Raw genomic sequence first — 13,706 nt, 5'->3', positions numbered from 1 at the left:
AACAGGGTCCTGCACGACCACACATAGTCCCTCAGTTGCGGATATCAAAACATCATCCAGCTCCGCGGTCGGTGTTTACCTCGGGTGAGGCAAGAGTGCAGAGTGTCCAATCGCCATTTACATGATGGGAAAGGTCGGTGGTTTCTCTCATCGCGGAGACTTCAATTCCTCCGTCTCGACAACATCACCACGTATACTCTACCCGGCTGTACAACCTTGACACCATCTCCTTCCTGTCCACCATGACCTCGCCACTCATCACTCTCGAAGAGCACTTCCTCGCCGCCACCTTTACCGACGATCCTTCAGGCGACGACAAGTACACCGAACAGCTGAAGCACATCCCAGGCCTTTCCGAGAAGCTCACCGACCTCGACAACATCCGCATACACCACATGGACGCCGGACATGTCTCTTTCCAGGTCATCTCGCATTGTCCCGGTGCCAAAACAGTTGCACAATGCCGGGCAGCCAACGACCAGCTCGCCCACGCGATCGAGAAGCACCCGGAGCGCTTCGCAGGCTTCGCGGCCCTGGACGTGTCGGTCCCGGCGGCAGCGGCAGCGGAGCTACGGAGATGCGTGACAGAGTTAGGCTTCAGAGGGACACTGGTCGACTCGCACACCCCGGAAGGCGCCTATTTCGACGGCCCGGCCTACGACGTACTATGGGAAGCGGCTCAGCAATTAGACGTGCCCATCTACATCCACCCCACGTGGGCGACCGACGAGCAGATCCAGCTGCTGTACGCCGGCGAGACCATCCCGCAGGCGGCCACGACGAGCATGTCCTCCAGCGGCTTCGGCTGGCATGCGGACGTGGCGACGCACTTCCTGCGCCTCTTCGCCGCAGGCGTCTTCGATCGCTTCCCTAAGCTCAAGATCATACTCGGCCACTTCGGCGAGACGCTGCCATTCATGGTCGAGCGTGTGGGCGCTCTCAGCAAGCGTTGGGGCACTTACACACGAGATTTCCGTCAAGTGTGGCGCGAGAACGTGTGGGTGACGACCAGCGGCGTGTGGGGGTTAGCGCCCATGGCATGTCTGCTTAGGAATACCAGTGTAAGGAGGATCCTGTACTCGGTTGACTACCCCTTTGCGAAGAACGAGGACGGGCTCACGTGGTGGGGTGAGCTTGTGGATAGTGGGCTGCTCAGTGAGGATGCTCTGGAGTTGGTGGCACACGGGAATGCGGAGGAGCTGCTGGGCGTCAAGGCAACTCACAGATACGATTGAGCCACAGAGCTTGATTCAGCGATACAGTGTATTTGGCGATCTATTGATTTCAGCGCGATAGCGGGGTGCTGATGGTCGATAAGCAGGTAAAAGGTGAGGCCGGCGCGAGGATAGAATAGCATATGATAGTGGCCGAGACATGGCTTGGACTTTGCACCTCTTGCTTCTTGCCCTGCGAGCATGCTGACCTCGATCCATCAGAGCATCGAAAGATGACTCTAGACATGAGAACAGCTTCGACGAACTCCGTCCTCCACACAACCCTCTCCAAGCCTCACGGCCATAATGCTGCACCAACCTGAAACGGCCATTAGGCCCGCCACCAGGACTTTTACCTTCGGTCAGCATATGAGCTGGAGCATCGTGGCATAACAGTAAGCCACGGCTCATATTTCGTTCCCCATCTCATCATCCATACGTATGCAGGAACTGCGTTATGCACGTAGCGTTACCTGCATGTTGTCTCGCAACGCCGCATCTAAATAGGACACCTGAAGCTTCTTGACGCCTTTCGAAGACTTGGAACCACGCCCTAGACTCAGAACATCAGCTACAACTTCAGTACACTTTTACAGCACACCAGAAATCACAATGGCCGCAGAAAACTCCAAGCCCGCGATAGTCTTTGTTCCTGGCATGGCCAGCGTGGGCACCGTCGTCTACAAACCGCTCTGCGATACCCTAGTTGACCTCGGCTTCCCAGCCGACCAACTCCATACCATCAACCACATCTCCGTGGTAGAAAACCTTTCAAACCCGCCACAACTCGACGGCAACGCCCTGCAGAAGGACACCGAGCAGCTGCGCGGCGTGCTGGAGAACCTAGTCGAGAACGAGCACCGTGATGTTCTGCTCGTCGCCCACTCCTACGGTGCCACCCCTTCGCTGTACGCCGCGACCGGCTTATGGAAGCACCAGCGCGCCACGTCGGGAAAGCGAGGGGGTGTCATACGCGCCGCCCTGATCGCGAGCTCCCTGACGCTGCCTGGCGGAACCATCGGTGGGGAGAGGGCAGAGTGGCTGAAAGCCAACAGCCTGCCCGCTGACGAGGGGGCGAAGATTGAGATGGTTGGCAATGTAAGCGTCCTCCGCTGTCTTCTGATCTTCTCCATCCCACCCTCAGCAGGGCCCATTAACTAACAGATACCCCGCTCAAAAACAGGATGCATACCTTATTCCCACCGGCTTCGAGATTATCTGGATGAACGACATCACCGACTCAGCCATGCGCACGTCGCTACGTCCCGCTGCCCTGAGCACCGTCTTCTCACCCACGCCCGCCGACGAACCCGAGTTGCCCAAGTCCTGGCGCATCTCGTACCTGATCCTCGCAGAGCTGGATCTGGGCCAGCCCGAGGCGTTTCAGCGGTATCTGATCGGACGGGCGCGCGAGGCCGGCGCCGAGGTCACGGAGCAGACGCTGAGGTCAGGGCATTTCGCGCAGGTGAGCCATGCGAGGGAGGTGGCGCAGTGGCTGTTGGCATTGGTTTGATGAGGTGGGAAGCCGTCCCCAAAAGTAGAACCAACACAGCGATAAACAGCTCTTCACTGTAAACACACCCTCTCCAGCTCCAGGCAGCACCATCCACTCCATTCGTCAACACATCCGCTCCCGTCCCGAATATCTGGTCTGGTGTGGTAGCTTTTCCTTTCCCCACCCAAACCCAACATCTGCACTTGAGCCGTAGGCGCCAGCGAAAAGGTACAAAAACAGCATCATGTTAAATAGTAGGCCTTGGCCTTTCCCTTCTCTTACTCAACTGCAAAACCTCATCTCACAAAGACCCTCACGAATATCCCTCTCGCACACAGCGCTCATTGACACGATCCCCACCCAACTCCTCGTACCACACCACAGCACTTGTTGCATGACAAAGACGCAACCAGCACGCAGAAGCATCACCCGCCATCACCACCACCTTACGAAACCAGAACCCATAGACCCGTCCCTCATCCATTCCCCCACCCAAAAAATGTCTCTCGTCCCTGAAATCCTCAACTGCATCGCCCACATCCTCTTGCTTCTCCCTCATTGTCTCGCCGCACCCGTCATCAGCTACCACTACCACCACGACGGCGCGGGATCCCTCCACAACAACGATGTCCGTTCCATCGAGCCTGCAGCGGATAGCCGCCTCTCGGCCTCAACGGCGGGTAGTATGTTGACCGGTGTGTGTGTGTCTTCTTTTCCTCCCTCCTCCTCATCATTTCGTCCTCTGCGCACTTCGCCCTCCCCTCCCCCACCCCACTCCCCTTTCCACCGGGGCAAGAGGCACCCTTGCAAGAGTGCGCAATCACCATCAGCCAACAGCCATCAGACTAACACTGCTTCCCCCACCTGCAGGTGAACGGCCCCCACCCCCACCCGCGTCCCCAGTATCACTACCAGGCTCAGCCCCAGCCCCAGCCCCAGCCTCGCCATCAGGCAGCACCACCCCCCTCGACGCCCACCTAATCATGCGCCTGATCCAGGGCCCAGACGCAGAGCGCGCGGCACTGGAGCGCCTGCTGGCAGAGCATGGGCGGAATCCGTTGGGGAGGAGTTGGGGGGAGGTTAGTGGGGAGGTTGACATTCATGAGAAGAAGAAGATGGGCGGAGACATGGAGGGGGAAGCGGAGGGAGAAGGAGAAGGAAGACTGGAAGAAGAGAATGGGCGAGGTTTGGAGGAGGTCATTTTGGTGCCGTTGGTGGAGTGTGGACGGTGGGAGGCGGAAGCGAAGGAGGGGAAGTCGCAGAGGCAGGGGCAGGGAGGAGAGAAGAAGGTGGCGGACGAGGCTGAGATGGACGTGGGAAGGTGGTGGTGTTATTGAGTGGGATCGAGATAAGGGGGTAATCCGTAATCCGTTTATTGGGCCGGAGGTGAAGAGAGGACATCAGACCAGGTCAAGAAAAGGGGGGGGGGGGGGGTGATATGCGAAGATTGTGGTGGAAAGTCTTGCGTGGTTATTACAATATTCGATCTGGGAGTTTTGTTGCACTGGACTGCCTGGTGGCAATTCGGCGGTGATTGAATGTATACACCGAGCGGCTCCGCCTGCTTCACCCGCCGCTCGAAGCTGGTGGCTGGTCGCTGGGGGCTAGAGGTGGGTGTGCACCGATTTGCAAACTGCAAACCCATTGCTTACGCTCGAAGTAGACACCCGCCCTGGCCAAACGTCAGTATAAAGAACATAAAAGGGCGAGGACGTTAGGTCAAAAAGCATTTCCTCCGCGCAACCTCCAGGAACGCGGTAGAGCTCGGAAAGTCGGCTCAGCTGTTTCCTACTTACCCCTCTTCTGAAATTCATGCAGCCTTCGTTGTTCTGCCAGTCGTCGTCGACCTAGAGGCGTGTGTTCTCATCAGCCTTCAATCCCCTATTTAGGCCTCAGAACAGCATGTTCCCCAGCGCCGCTGGGCGGGGGGCCGTCCCTTCAACTCACCTCGATGTTCATGCAACCACCGCTAGATTTGTACTGTATCGGAGTCAGATCCGCGTTCGTGAATAAGGTCATTAACGCGCGAGAGCACGACTTACGTTCATGCAGCCACCACTGGACTTGTACTGTACGTGTGGTTAGCCTTCAGTGGAGCGAGCGGGGTGCGTCAGCTGTGGGCAGGTTCGACTCACATTCATGCAGCCGTCTGGAAGAGACAGGGCTTCGCTCAACATTCACTCATACAGGTTCAACTCAGGCGACTTACCAGGCGATCCTGTGCGCCCGTCAGCTGAGCGTCCCAGCATAGTCACCGTGTAGCTTGAGGTACTCACTGTAGTTCATGCAGCCATCTGTTTTCTGGTATGTGTGGCCACCACCAATATTCTGCACAAAGCTCGTTGTCAGCGGACGTGTTTGTGTATACGAGACGAAACGAGACCAGAGACAAACGTACCATGCAGCCTGAGGTCTTCCCTGAGTTCCAGCCGCCTCCGATATTGCAACAGCCATCCACGTTTTGCCCGAAATTTCTAGAGCGAGTCAGCAGGGGTGGACGCGGGATTAGACCGGGGGAAAACTCGCAAGCAGCCGCCGTCCTCGTGTAGCCGGCTTTTGTGGTCGCGACTCCTCTGTTGGCCGTTCTGCCGAGCAGTAGCAGCGGATGGTACGTCGGCGGCTGGCGTAGGCGAGCGGTTCTGTGTAGTGGGTAGCTCAGCGGCTTGATGGCCATCGGCGTCGGTGGGGTTCAAGGGGTCGACGCTGTGTAATGAGATGCCGGAGGAACGGCGTGATGATGACACGACTTGTTCATAGGGCGGAGGCGCGTCCATGCGTGGGAATGCTGCTGAAGGCGAGGTGGGAGATGTGGGAGACGATAGTGGTGTTTTCTTGCCCATCTTTGGGAAGTGTATGGTGCACTGACGAGACTCAGAGGGGTGATTTTGGTGGAGTGACGTTGCTGCCGCTGGATGCTCTCCAATCGAGCGGGCTGGTCTCGGATTGCTCAACTTGAGATGCTGTTGTTGTCGGTGGTCCAACGTAGGCTTGTGAATAAGGGCAAAGGTTAGCTTCTATACTGGCATGAGCGTGCCAAAGCTAGTAGTGTAGCGAAGCAAGCAACATGTCATGAGATTGGCAACGAGCAAGGCAACGACATTGAACGACGTCGACTTGGTTTTGTTGGTGTCAATAGCGGTGGCAGCGGGTTTGGAGAAGGCCCGCGTCACAGACGGGATACGCGAATACGAACGCCCAAAACTGAGTTTGGCGTCTTCAGTCTTCAGGCAGTACAATTCTGTTCATGCTGATTGGCTGAATTACACTCTTTGTGGCTGGTGATGCCCCTCGCTGCCAGTCATGAAGGAGGGAAACGAAGATGCCTGGCGCTTGACCCTTCACGGGTGAGGCTGAAGGTGCGACAATTGAAACTGTACTTTTGATGTCATGTTGAAGACGGCGAAAACTACCTCTGTTGATGCAGAAGTCGCAACTCTGGTAGACTAAGGGGAAGGAGCAGTACATCAACATGGCAGCATCGCGTGAGCGTTGCCGGTATGCTTCAGCTCAATCAGGACAGGGTGACTTGAAGCCGAACACGCGACCAACATCTGCACACTCACTGGTTTGCTCTGCTGCAGTTTGTCTCTTCAAGTCATCTGCGAAAGTTGAGATTCATCTAGCCGCCAAAATATCCGGGTCACGGTGAGCAGATTTGTGTCCAAGCAGAATGGGCAAGATTTCGACTGGGCAGCTATCGTGCATAGCATGTTTTCGGTATGGTCGATGAAAAGGTCGCTCGTTCATGAGTAGGTCAATCAGCGCTGAGATTGCACATTCTTGAAGAAGTAGATACAAGTGCCCTCTTCGGAGCATCGGACACTTATGCCTGTGCTAAACTCCGCAGCAGGCAACGACGACAGACCTGGCGGTCATGACTTGGCACAAATGCATGTCTCGATACAGTAGCTTGATAGGCCTTGGTACGCCTTACTAGCAGAGCGGTCGGAACCTTTGCGAGAATGAGTCGCGCCGGCGGCGGAGACAAAAGGGTGGAGGGGTTTTGTGTATGCACTGCCAGTTTAGGCACTAGGTACAAACCCGCCGTGCGCCTCGTCTTGCCAACATGACTCATCACGAAAACGAATACGCATTATTTGATGAGGTTGCGAGAAGACGCGCGTTGGAAGGCACAACAGCCTCCATATTTGTATATCTTGCGAGGGAGACGAGAACGAGTTGTGCATGTTGTTGATGATCTCGGATCATTTTTAAAATGTAACCGACTGCGATAGCGCAAGACTAGCAAATTACTGCTTATGCCACGCTGTTCGGCTCGAAAGCTACGGCCTCGTACGATGGTGCCTGGATGGGCTTGGCGATGGAGTCTGCAGCCTGGTTGGGATGGAGGAGATGCGCATGTTTGTGTCGTTGATGCACTTTGGTTAGAACGATATCCGAAACTGTGAACCGCTCGGAATTGTTTCCCTTACTCTAGGCGCGTGCATAAAATACGATGTAGCAGTGGAAATGCTGATTACCCGCGTGAGTCGGGTTCAGCCGCAGCAGCCACCCGGGAAAAGCACGTAGCCTTGTGATGTGCGCCTCGTGGCATCTGTATGCTATTTTGCGATCTGTGGCAAGTCTGGCTGTAGACTGCAGTCTATTTCTGCAGCTGATTATGTGTACTGGAAAATTGAAGAAGGACTGAAGCAGTCCTACCGGCCGCTCACGGCTGAAAAAAAAAAAACCAATGACCAGAATTCAAGGAGAATGGGCATGCGCGCGTGGGCACAGGCTCGAAGATTGGAAGCCTTAGCCAAGCCATAACGGGCGAGATTTACGAGGAGACCGGAGGAAGCGATCTGTTTAGCGACGGGCGAAGGCCAATCGGTGCTGCCAGGGCGACTCAGCCAAGTCCTCCGCCTTGCACAAGTCTGGCAGCCGCCTCCAGCATCCGAGCCGGGCCCTGCACAAGCACTCCAAGAGCCCCGCCGCGGCCTGAAAGGGCCTGGAAGGGGGCAGCTCCGAGTGCACAAGTGGATCCTGAGCGATGCACTCGCTCTCTTTTGTCGCCACGCGATTGGCTTCGTACCCGGGCTTCCAGAAGTGGCAGTCACAACGGTGCACCCTCGCGTGAACCCTCGGGAATCTTTCGTTCCCTACACTTTTTTCAATGACTCTTGCGACCTCTTGTCTTTGATGCAAGCACTTTCGTCCGTTCATCGCCCGGCGACATACGGATGAGTGCCTATTTCTGAATCCTGGGACGCGACTTCTTTACCTTTCTTGGGTGCCCTTATACTCTCCTTTGCATCACACACCTTCGTCATTTTCTGTGTGGCGACTTGACTTCTTGCCCTATTCTTTCATATATCTCTTATGCCACCTCCCGCTCCTTTTCGTGAATCGACATCAACAATCCCATACTAAATTCATCGTTTGCAAACTACTGCCACCATGTCGCTGGTGGGCGGCTTGGTCAATAGCCCGGACAGGACCGAAGAGACTGCTGGTGTCCCGGTGCCTGGCCATGTTCGCCGCACCAGTTTCGCAGAGGACTTGCCTCATCGGTATTCCAACAGCTCTCAACATAGACCTTCCATGGACGGCCGACGACATAGCAGCAACCACGCTCCGGCTGTGCCCGAGGAGAAGGCTACTAGCGACAGCTCGGAGGACGATGAGACCGAGCAGATCAAACACCTTGCCCGCGAGATGACCAGAGCTTCTACCTATTCCAATGTCGCCTCAAACCCCTGGGAATACGAAAAGGACTCGATCCTGGACCCCAATTCCGACAACTTTCGCGCCAGAGCTTTCACCAGATCAATGCTCAAGCTGTTACAGGAGGAAGGCGAAGAGCGACACCTTGCCAGAAGTGCTGGCTTTTCCTTTCGCAATCTCAGCGCTCACGGTTTCGGCACCGGTACCGATTATCAGAAATCAGTGGGAAACATCTACCTCCAGGCCGCTGGTGTCTTTCGCAGACTGATGGGAGCTTCTCAACGAAGGATTGACATCCTCCAGAATTTCGATGGTCTGGTTCATGCTGGTGAGATGCTGGTGGTCTTGGGCCCTCCCGGTTCTGGCTGCTCGACGTTCCTGAAGACCGTCACCGGTGAAACTCATGGCTTCAACGTTGATCCTGAGTCTCGCATCAATTATCAGGGCATCAGCTACGAGAACATGCACAAGCAATTCCGCGGCGAAACAATCTACACCGCCGAGGTTGACGTGCACTTCCCACAGCTGACTGTCGGCGAGACTCTCTATTTTGCTGCTCGCGCCAGAGCCCCTCGCCATATTCCCGGCAGCATTTCCAAGAAGCAGTACGCGATGCACATTCGCGATATGATGATGGCCACTTTCGGTATCCGCCACACGATCAACACCCGAGTTGGCAATGACTTCGTCCGTGGCGTGTCCGGCGGTGAACGAAAGCGCGTCACCATTGCTGAAGCTTGCCTCAACGGCTCTCCTCTTCAAGCTTGGGACAACTCAACCCGAGGCCTCGACTCGGCCAATGCTATCGAATTTTGCAGGACTCTCAGAATGTCTACTGAGCTGCAGAACATGACAGCCGCGGTTGCAATCTATCAAGCCCCGCAGGCTGCCTATGATCTTTTCGATAAGGCTCTCGTCTTGTATGAGGGTCGGCAGATCTACTTTGGAAGCACCAAGACTGCTCGCGCCTTTTTCGAAAACATGGGCTTCGAGTGCCCTCATCGCCAAACTGATGCCGATTTCTTGACTTCCATGACCAGCGCGGCTGAGAGAAAGGTCCGCTCAGGCTTTGAACACCGAGTTCCTCGATCTCCGGACGAATTTGCCAAGCGCTGGAAGGAAAGCCCCGAGTATGCTGCCCTTATCAAGGACATCGAGCAGTACGAGAGGGATCATCAAATCGGTGGCGAGCACTACGAAAAGTTCCAGGCTTCACGCCAGCTTCAAAAAGCCAAGGCCCTTCGACCAAAGTCTCCTTACACACTCTCTTACAAGCAGCAGGTCCAGCTTACACTTTGGCGTGGATTCCGACGTCTTGCTGCCGACCCTTCGGTCACGGCTTTCATGCTCTTCTCCAACGTTTTACTCGGTTTAATCATCTCTTCGGTCTTCTACAACCTTGACGAAACTACGAATTCCTTCTTCTCGCGCGGTGCGCTACTGTTTTTCGCTATCCTGATGAATGCTTTCGGTTCGGCCCTCGAGATCCTGACTCTTTATGCACAACGGCCCATTGTCGAAAAGCATCAACGCTACGCCTTGTACCATCCGTCGGCTGAAGCTTTTGCGTCAATGCTCACGGACATGCCGTACAAGATCTGCAACGCCATAACCTTCAACTTGGTCATCTACTTCATGACGAATCTTAGGAGAACGCCGCAAGCATTCTTCTTTTTCTTGCTCATCTCTTTCATGCTAACTTTGGTCATGAGCATGATGTTTCGCACAATCGCCTCAGTATCACGGTCGCTCAGCCAGGCACTTGCCCCAGCTGCAATTCTGATTCTGGCTATTGTCATCTATACTGGGTTCGCTATTCCGACCACCTATATGTTGGGCTGGTCACGCTGGATCAACTACATCGATCCCGTGGCGTATGGATTCGAAGCACTCATGATCAACGAGTTTTCAAACCGCATGTTCCCCTGCGCAAGCTACATCCCATCAAACAACGGGTTTGATCTCGGCTATGATGACGGCAGCCTGGCGAACCGAGTTTGCACAACGATTGGATCAGTGGTTGGCCAACCCGAAGTTTCCGGCGATGCCTATATTGGATCACTGTACCGCTACACCTCTAGCCACCGCTGGCGAAACTTTGGCATTCTCTGGGTGTTCCTGATCGGCTTGATGTGCTGCTATCTCGCTGCGGCTGAAGTCGTCTCTGCGAAGAAGTCCAAGGGTGAAGTCCTGGTCTTCCGCCGTGGACACATTCCCCCTGCTGCCAAGGCTATGATCAACGATGATGAAAGTGGTAGCGGCAACAACGTTGTGACTGAGAAACAAGAAGTTCGCAAGCAGGACATTTCTAACCTCATCCAAAAACAGACCGCCATCTTTCAATGGAGCAATGTCTGCTACGATATCAAGATCAAGAAAGAAGAACGCCGGATTCTCGATCACGTTGATGGCTGGGTCAAGCCTGGTACCCTCACAGCTCTGATGGGTGAGTCAGGCGCTGGTAAAACCACGCTCTTGGATGTTTTGGCTACCCGCGTCACCATGGGTGTCATCTCTGGCGACATGCTTGTGGATGGCCAGCAGAGAGACAGCTCTTTCCAGCGCAAGACCGGCTATGTTCAGCAACAGGATCTCCATCTTGAAACTTCGACAGTGCGGGAGGCTCTAACTTTCAGCGCTGTGCTTCGTCAGCCAGCCCATGTTTCTCGCGCCGAGAAGGTTGCCTATGTCGACGAAGTCATCAAGCTACTGGAAATGGAAGACTACGCAGACGCCGTTGTCGGTGTTCCCGGTGAAGGTCTCAACGTTGAGCAGCGCAAGCGTCTCACCATTGGTGTCGAATTGGCTGCCAAACCCCAACTGCTTTTGTTCCTCGATGAGCCTACGTCAGGCTTGGATTCGCAAACCTCATGGTCTATCCTGGATCTGCTCGAGAAGCTCAAGAACAACGGCCAGGCCATCCTCTGCACCATCCATCAGCCATCCGCAGTTCTATTTCAACGTTTCGATCGTCTACTCTTCCTTCAGAAGGGCGGCAAGACTGTCTACTTTGGGCCCATCGGTGACCGCTCCAAGATTCTGACGAGTTACTTTGAGCGCAACGGCGCACCCCCTTGTCCCACCGAAGCCAACCCTGCTGAATGGATGCTTGAGATCATCGGTGCTGCACCTGGCTCCTACACCGACATTAACTGGTTCGACGTCTGGCGTTCGTCTCCCGAATACGAAGCTGTTCACGCCGAGCTCCAGCAGATCAGAGACGAGCGCGCAACCCAAATGACCCGGGTTCAAACTCAGGATAACAAGGCTCAGTACCGCGAGTTCGCCGCACCGTTCTGGACCCAACTGTATGAGACTCAGGTCCGCGTCTTCCAGCAATACTGGCGCACTCCCTCGTACATCTACTCCAAGATCGGCCTCATCCTGTTCTCGGGTCTCTTCATTGGTTTCTCCTTCTACATGGCCGACAACACCATCCAGGGTCTCCAGAACCAAATGTTCGGCATCTTCATGTTGATGACCATCTTCGGCCAACTTGTGCAGCAGATCATGCCCATGTTTGTCACTCAACGCGCTCTGTACGAAGTTCGCGAGCGTCCGTCCAAGACCTACTCCTGGCAATCTTTCATGATCAGCAACATCTTGGTCGAGATCCCTTGGTCCATCCTATGCTCCGTCATCCTGTTCTTCGTCTGGTACTACCCGATCGGCCTGTACCGCAATGCCGAGGACTCCAATACCGTCCACGAACGCGGCGCCCTCATGTTCCTATTCATCCTGGTCTTCCTCATCTTCACCTCCACCTTTGCGCACATGATCATCGCCGCTCTCGAATCCGCCGAAGCTGGCGGTGGCATTGCCAATCTGCTCTTCTCCCTCTCACTCATCTTCTGCGGTGTCCTTGCGGGTCCCAGCACCTTCCCTGGCTTCTGGATTTGGATGTACCGCGTCTCCCCCTTCACCTACCTGATCGAAGGCTTCCTCACCACCGCCGTCGCCGACACGACCGTGCAATGCGCTGCCAACGAGCTACTTCAATTCTCACCCCCTGCCGGCTCCACTTGTGAAGAATACATGGCTCCGTGGATAGGGGCCTTCGGCGGCGACCTTGAGCCCGGCACCGAGCAATCCACCGAAAATTGCTCGTACTGCATGATCACCGACACCAACGTCTTCCTCAACAGCGTTGCCAGTAACCCGGACAACATGTGGCGCGATTTTGGCTTGATGTGGGTCTACATCGCCGTCAATGTCGCGGGTGCCGTCTTCTTCTACTGGCTCGGCCGCGTGCCCAAGGGCGCCCGCAAGCAGAGCGAGGAGGTTGCCGCCCAGAAGGAGATCAAGCAGATTGAGAGTCAGCGCGAGACCGTGCCGGTCGCGAATGCGGGCGACGGTCTCGAGAGGATGTCCACGGCGAGGACGGGCCCGTCGAGGTCGCAGAGTGAGGCGAAGGAGGTCAAGAGGGAGGAGGTTTAAGAGCCAATTGCTATTGGCATTTATTGTTGTATTGACCCCTCGGCAGTGAGGGATGGGGAATTTCATTTTTGTCGATACTTGTTTGAGTGGCGCACATCTGGGAGTTTTGGGTTTTTGGTCCACCTCGCCATGCACAGGCGGCTACTGCTTTGACTGGGCTTTTCTTTCCTTGTGATATAAGGAAAGCATTGTATCAAAAACTTTATTGATCTGTGAAAGGGGAAAAGATTGGGGGTATTGGCAATAGACATCTTAGATAGAGGAGGTAAAGTCTTGAAAAGGTAGATGGAAGAAACAGAGTTGTCTCTCCTGATTTCCGAATTCACCTTTTGGGGGCTTTTAAAAACGCCTTTCATATTGAAGACGTTGCGTTTCTGCTATAGAAGGATGTCTCGAGACTTTTGGGGACAGTGATAGATTGGAAGCGTTCTCTGCTATGCTATTCTGACCATCGGCGTCGCTCGTGCGAAGATACTCCGTACGCGTGCCGTATGGGTCAAGGCCCCCTCCGGACGGAGATCTAGTCCTCCTGCAGCAGCTATCTGGCACTATGCGTGCTTCTCGGATGGAGATGTGACAGCAGAAGAGCGACCCCGTGGATCATTCAATGATAACGACACGCCTTCGATAGCAGGGGAACGGACAGGCTCTCTGCCGCTTACGCCTCTCTGTCTACAAGCCACCAGCAGCAGCAGCAGCAATGGCATCATAGCTTGTGGGATATTGCGAGACGGGGGTTTTCGATTGACAGGCTACTGTAGTTTCTTTTGGTACCTACCTACTTAGCTATGATACCTAGACCTTTGCCGGGCAGCATTGCCAGTCGAAAGGCAAGATGGCAGGCAGAAGCTCTGCCGTGCCCGTTCGGGCCATCATGGGGAGTCTCGAGTCGC

The 13,706-nt window shown here is 55.0% G+C and overlaps 3 protein-coding genes across 3 annotated transcripts; all 3 read left to right on the top strand.

Moving 5' to 3' along the window:
- Nucleotides 1-242: 242 nt before the first annotated feature.
- On the top strand, nt 243-1,235 carry HMPREF1541_03368 (uncharacterized protein; the record flags this gene model as incomplete). The annotated part of the gene is made up of 1 exon (XM_008717719.1): nt 243-1,235. The coding sequence occupies one exon, from the start codon at nt 243-245 to the stop codon at nt 1,233-1,235; it is 993 nt and encodes a 330-aa protein (XP_008715941.1).
- A 591-nt stretch (nt 1,236-1,826) lies between these two features.
- Nucleotides 1,827-2,727, top strand: HMPREF1541_03367 (uncharacterized protein; the record flags this gene model as incomplete). The annotated part of the gene is made up of 2 exons (XM_008717718.1): nt 1,827-2,312; nt 2,398-2,727. The coding sequence occupies 2 exons, from the start codon at nt 1,827-1,829 to the stop codon at nt 2,725-2,727; spliced, it is 816 nt and encodes a 271-aa protein (XP_008715940.1).
- A 5,382-nt stretch (nt 2,728-8,109) lies between these two features.
- On the top strand, nt 8,110-12,813 carry HMPREF1541_03366 (uncharacterized protein; the record flags this gene model as incomplete). The annotated part of the gene is made up of 1 exon (XM_008717717.1): nt 8,110-12,813. One exon carries the CDS (start codon nt 8,110-8,112, stop codon nt 12,811-12,813), a length of 4,704 nt encoding a protein of 1,567 aa, XP_008715939.1.
- Nucleotides 12,814-13,706: the final 893 nt, after the last annotated feature.

The sequence above is a fragment of the Cyphellophora europaea genome (assembly GCF_000365145.1).
Source record: "Cyphellophora europaea CBS 101466 unplaced genomic scaffold supercont1.3, whole genome shotgun sequence".
NCBI classification, from domain to species: Eukaryota; Fungi; Ascomycota; class Eurotiomycetes; order Chaetothyriales; family Cyphellophoraceae; genus Cyphellophora; species Cyphellophora europaea.
Note: the sequence above shows the minus strand (reverse complement) of the source record. Positions and strands in the feature narration are given on the sequence as shown.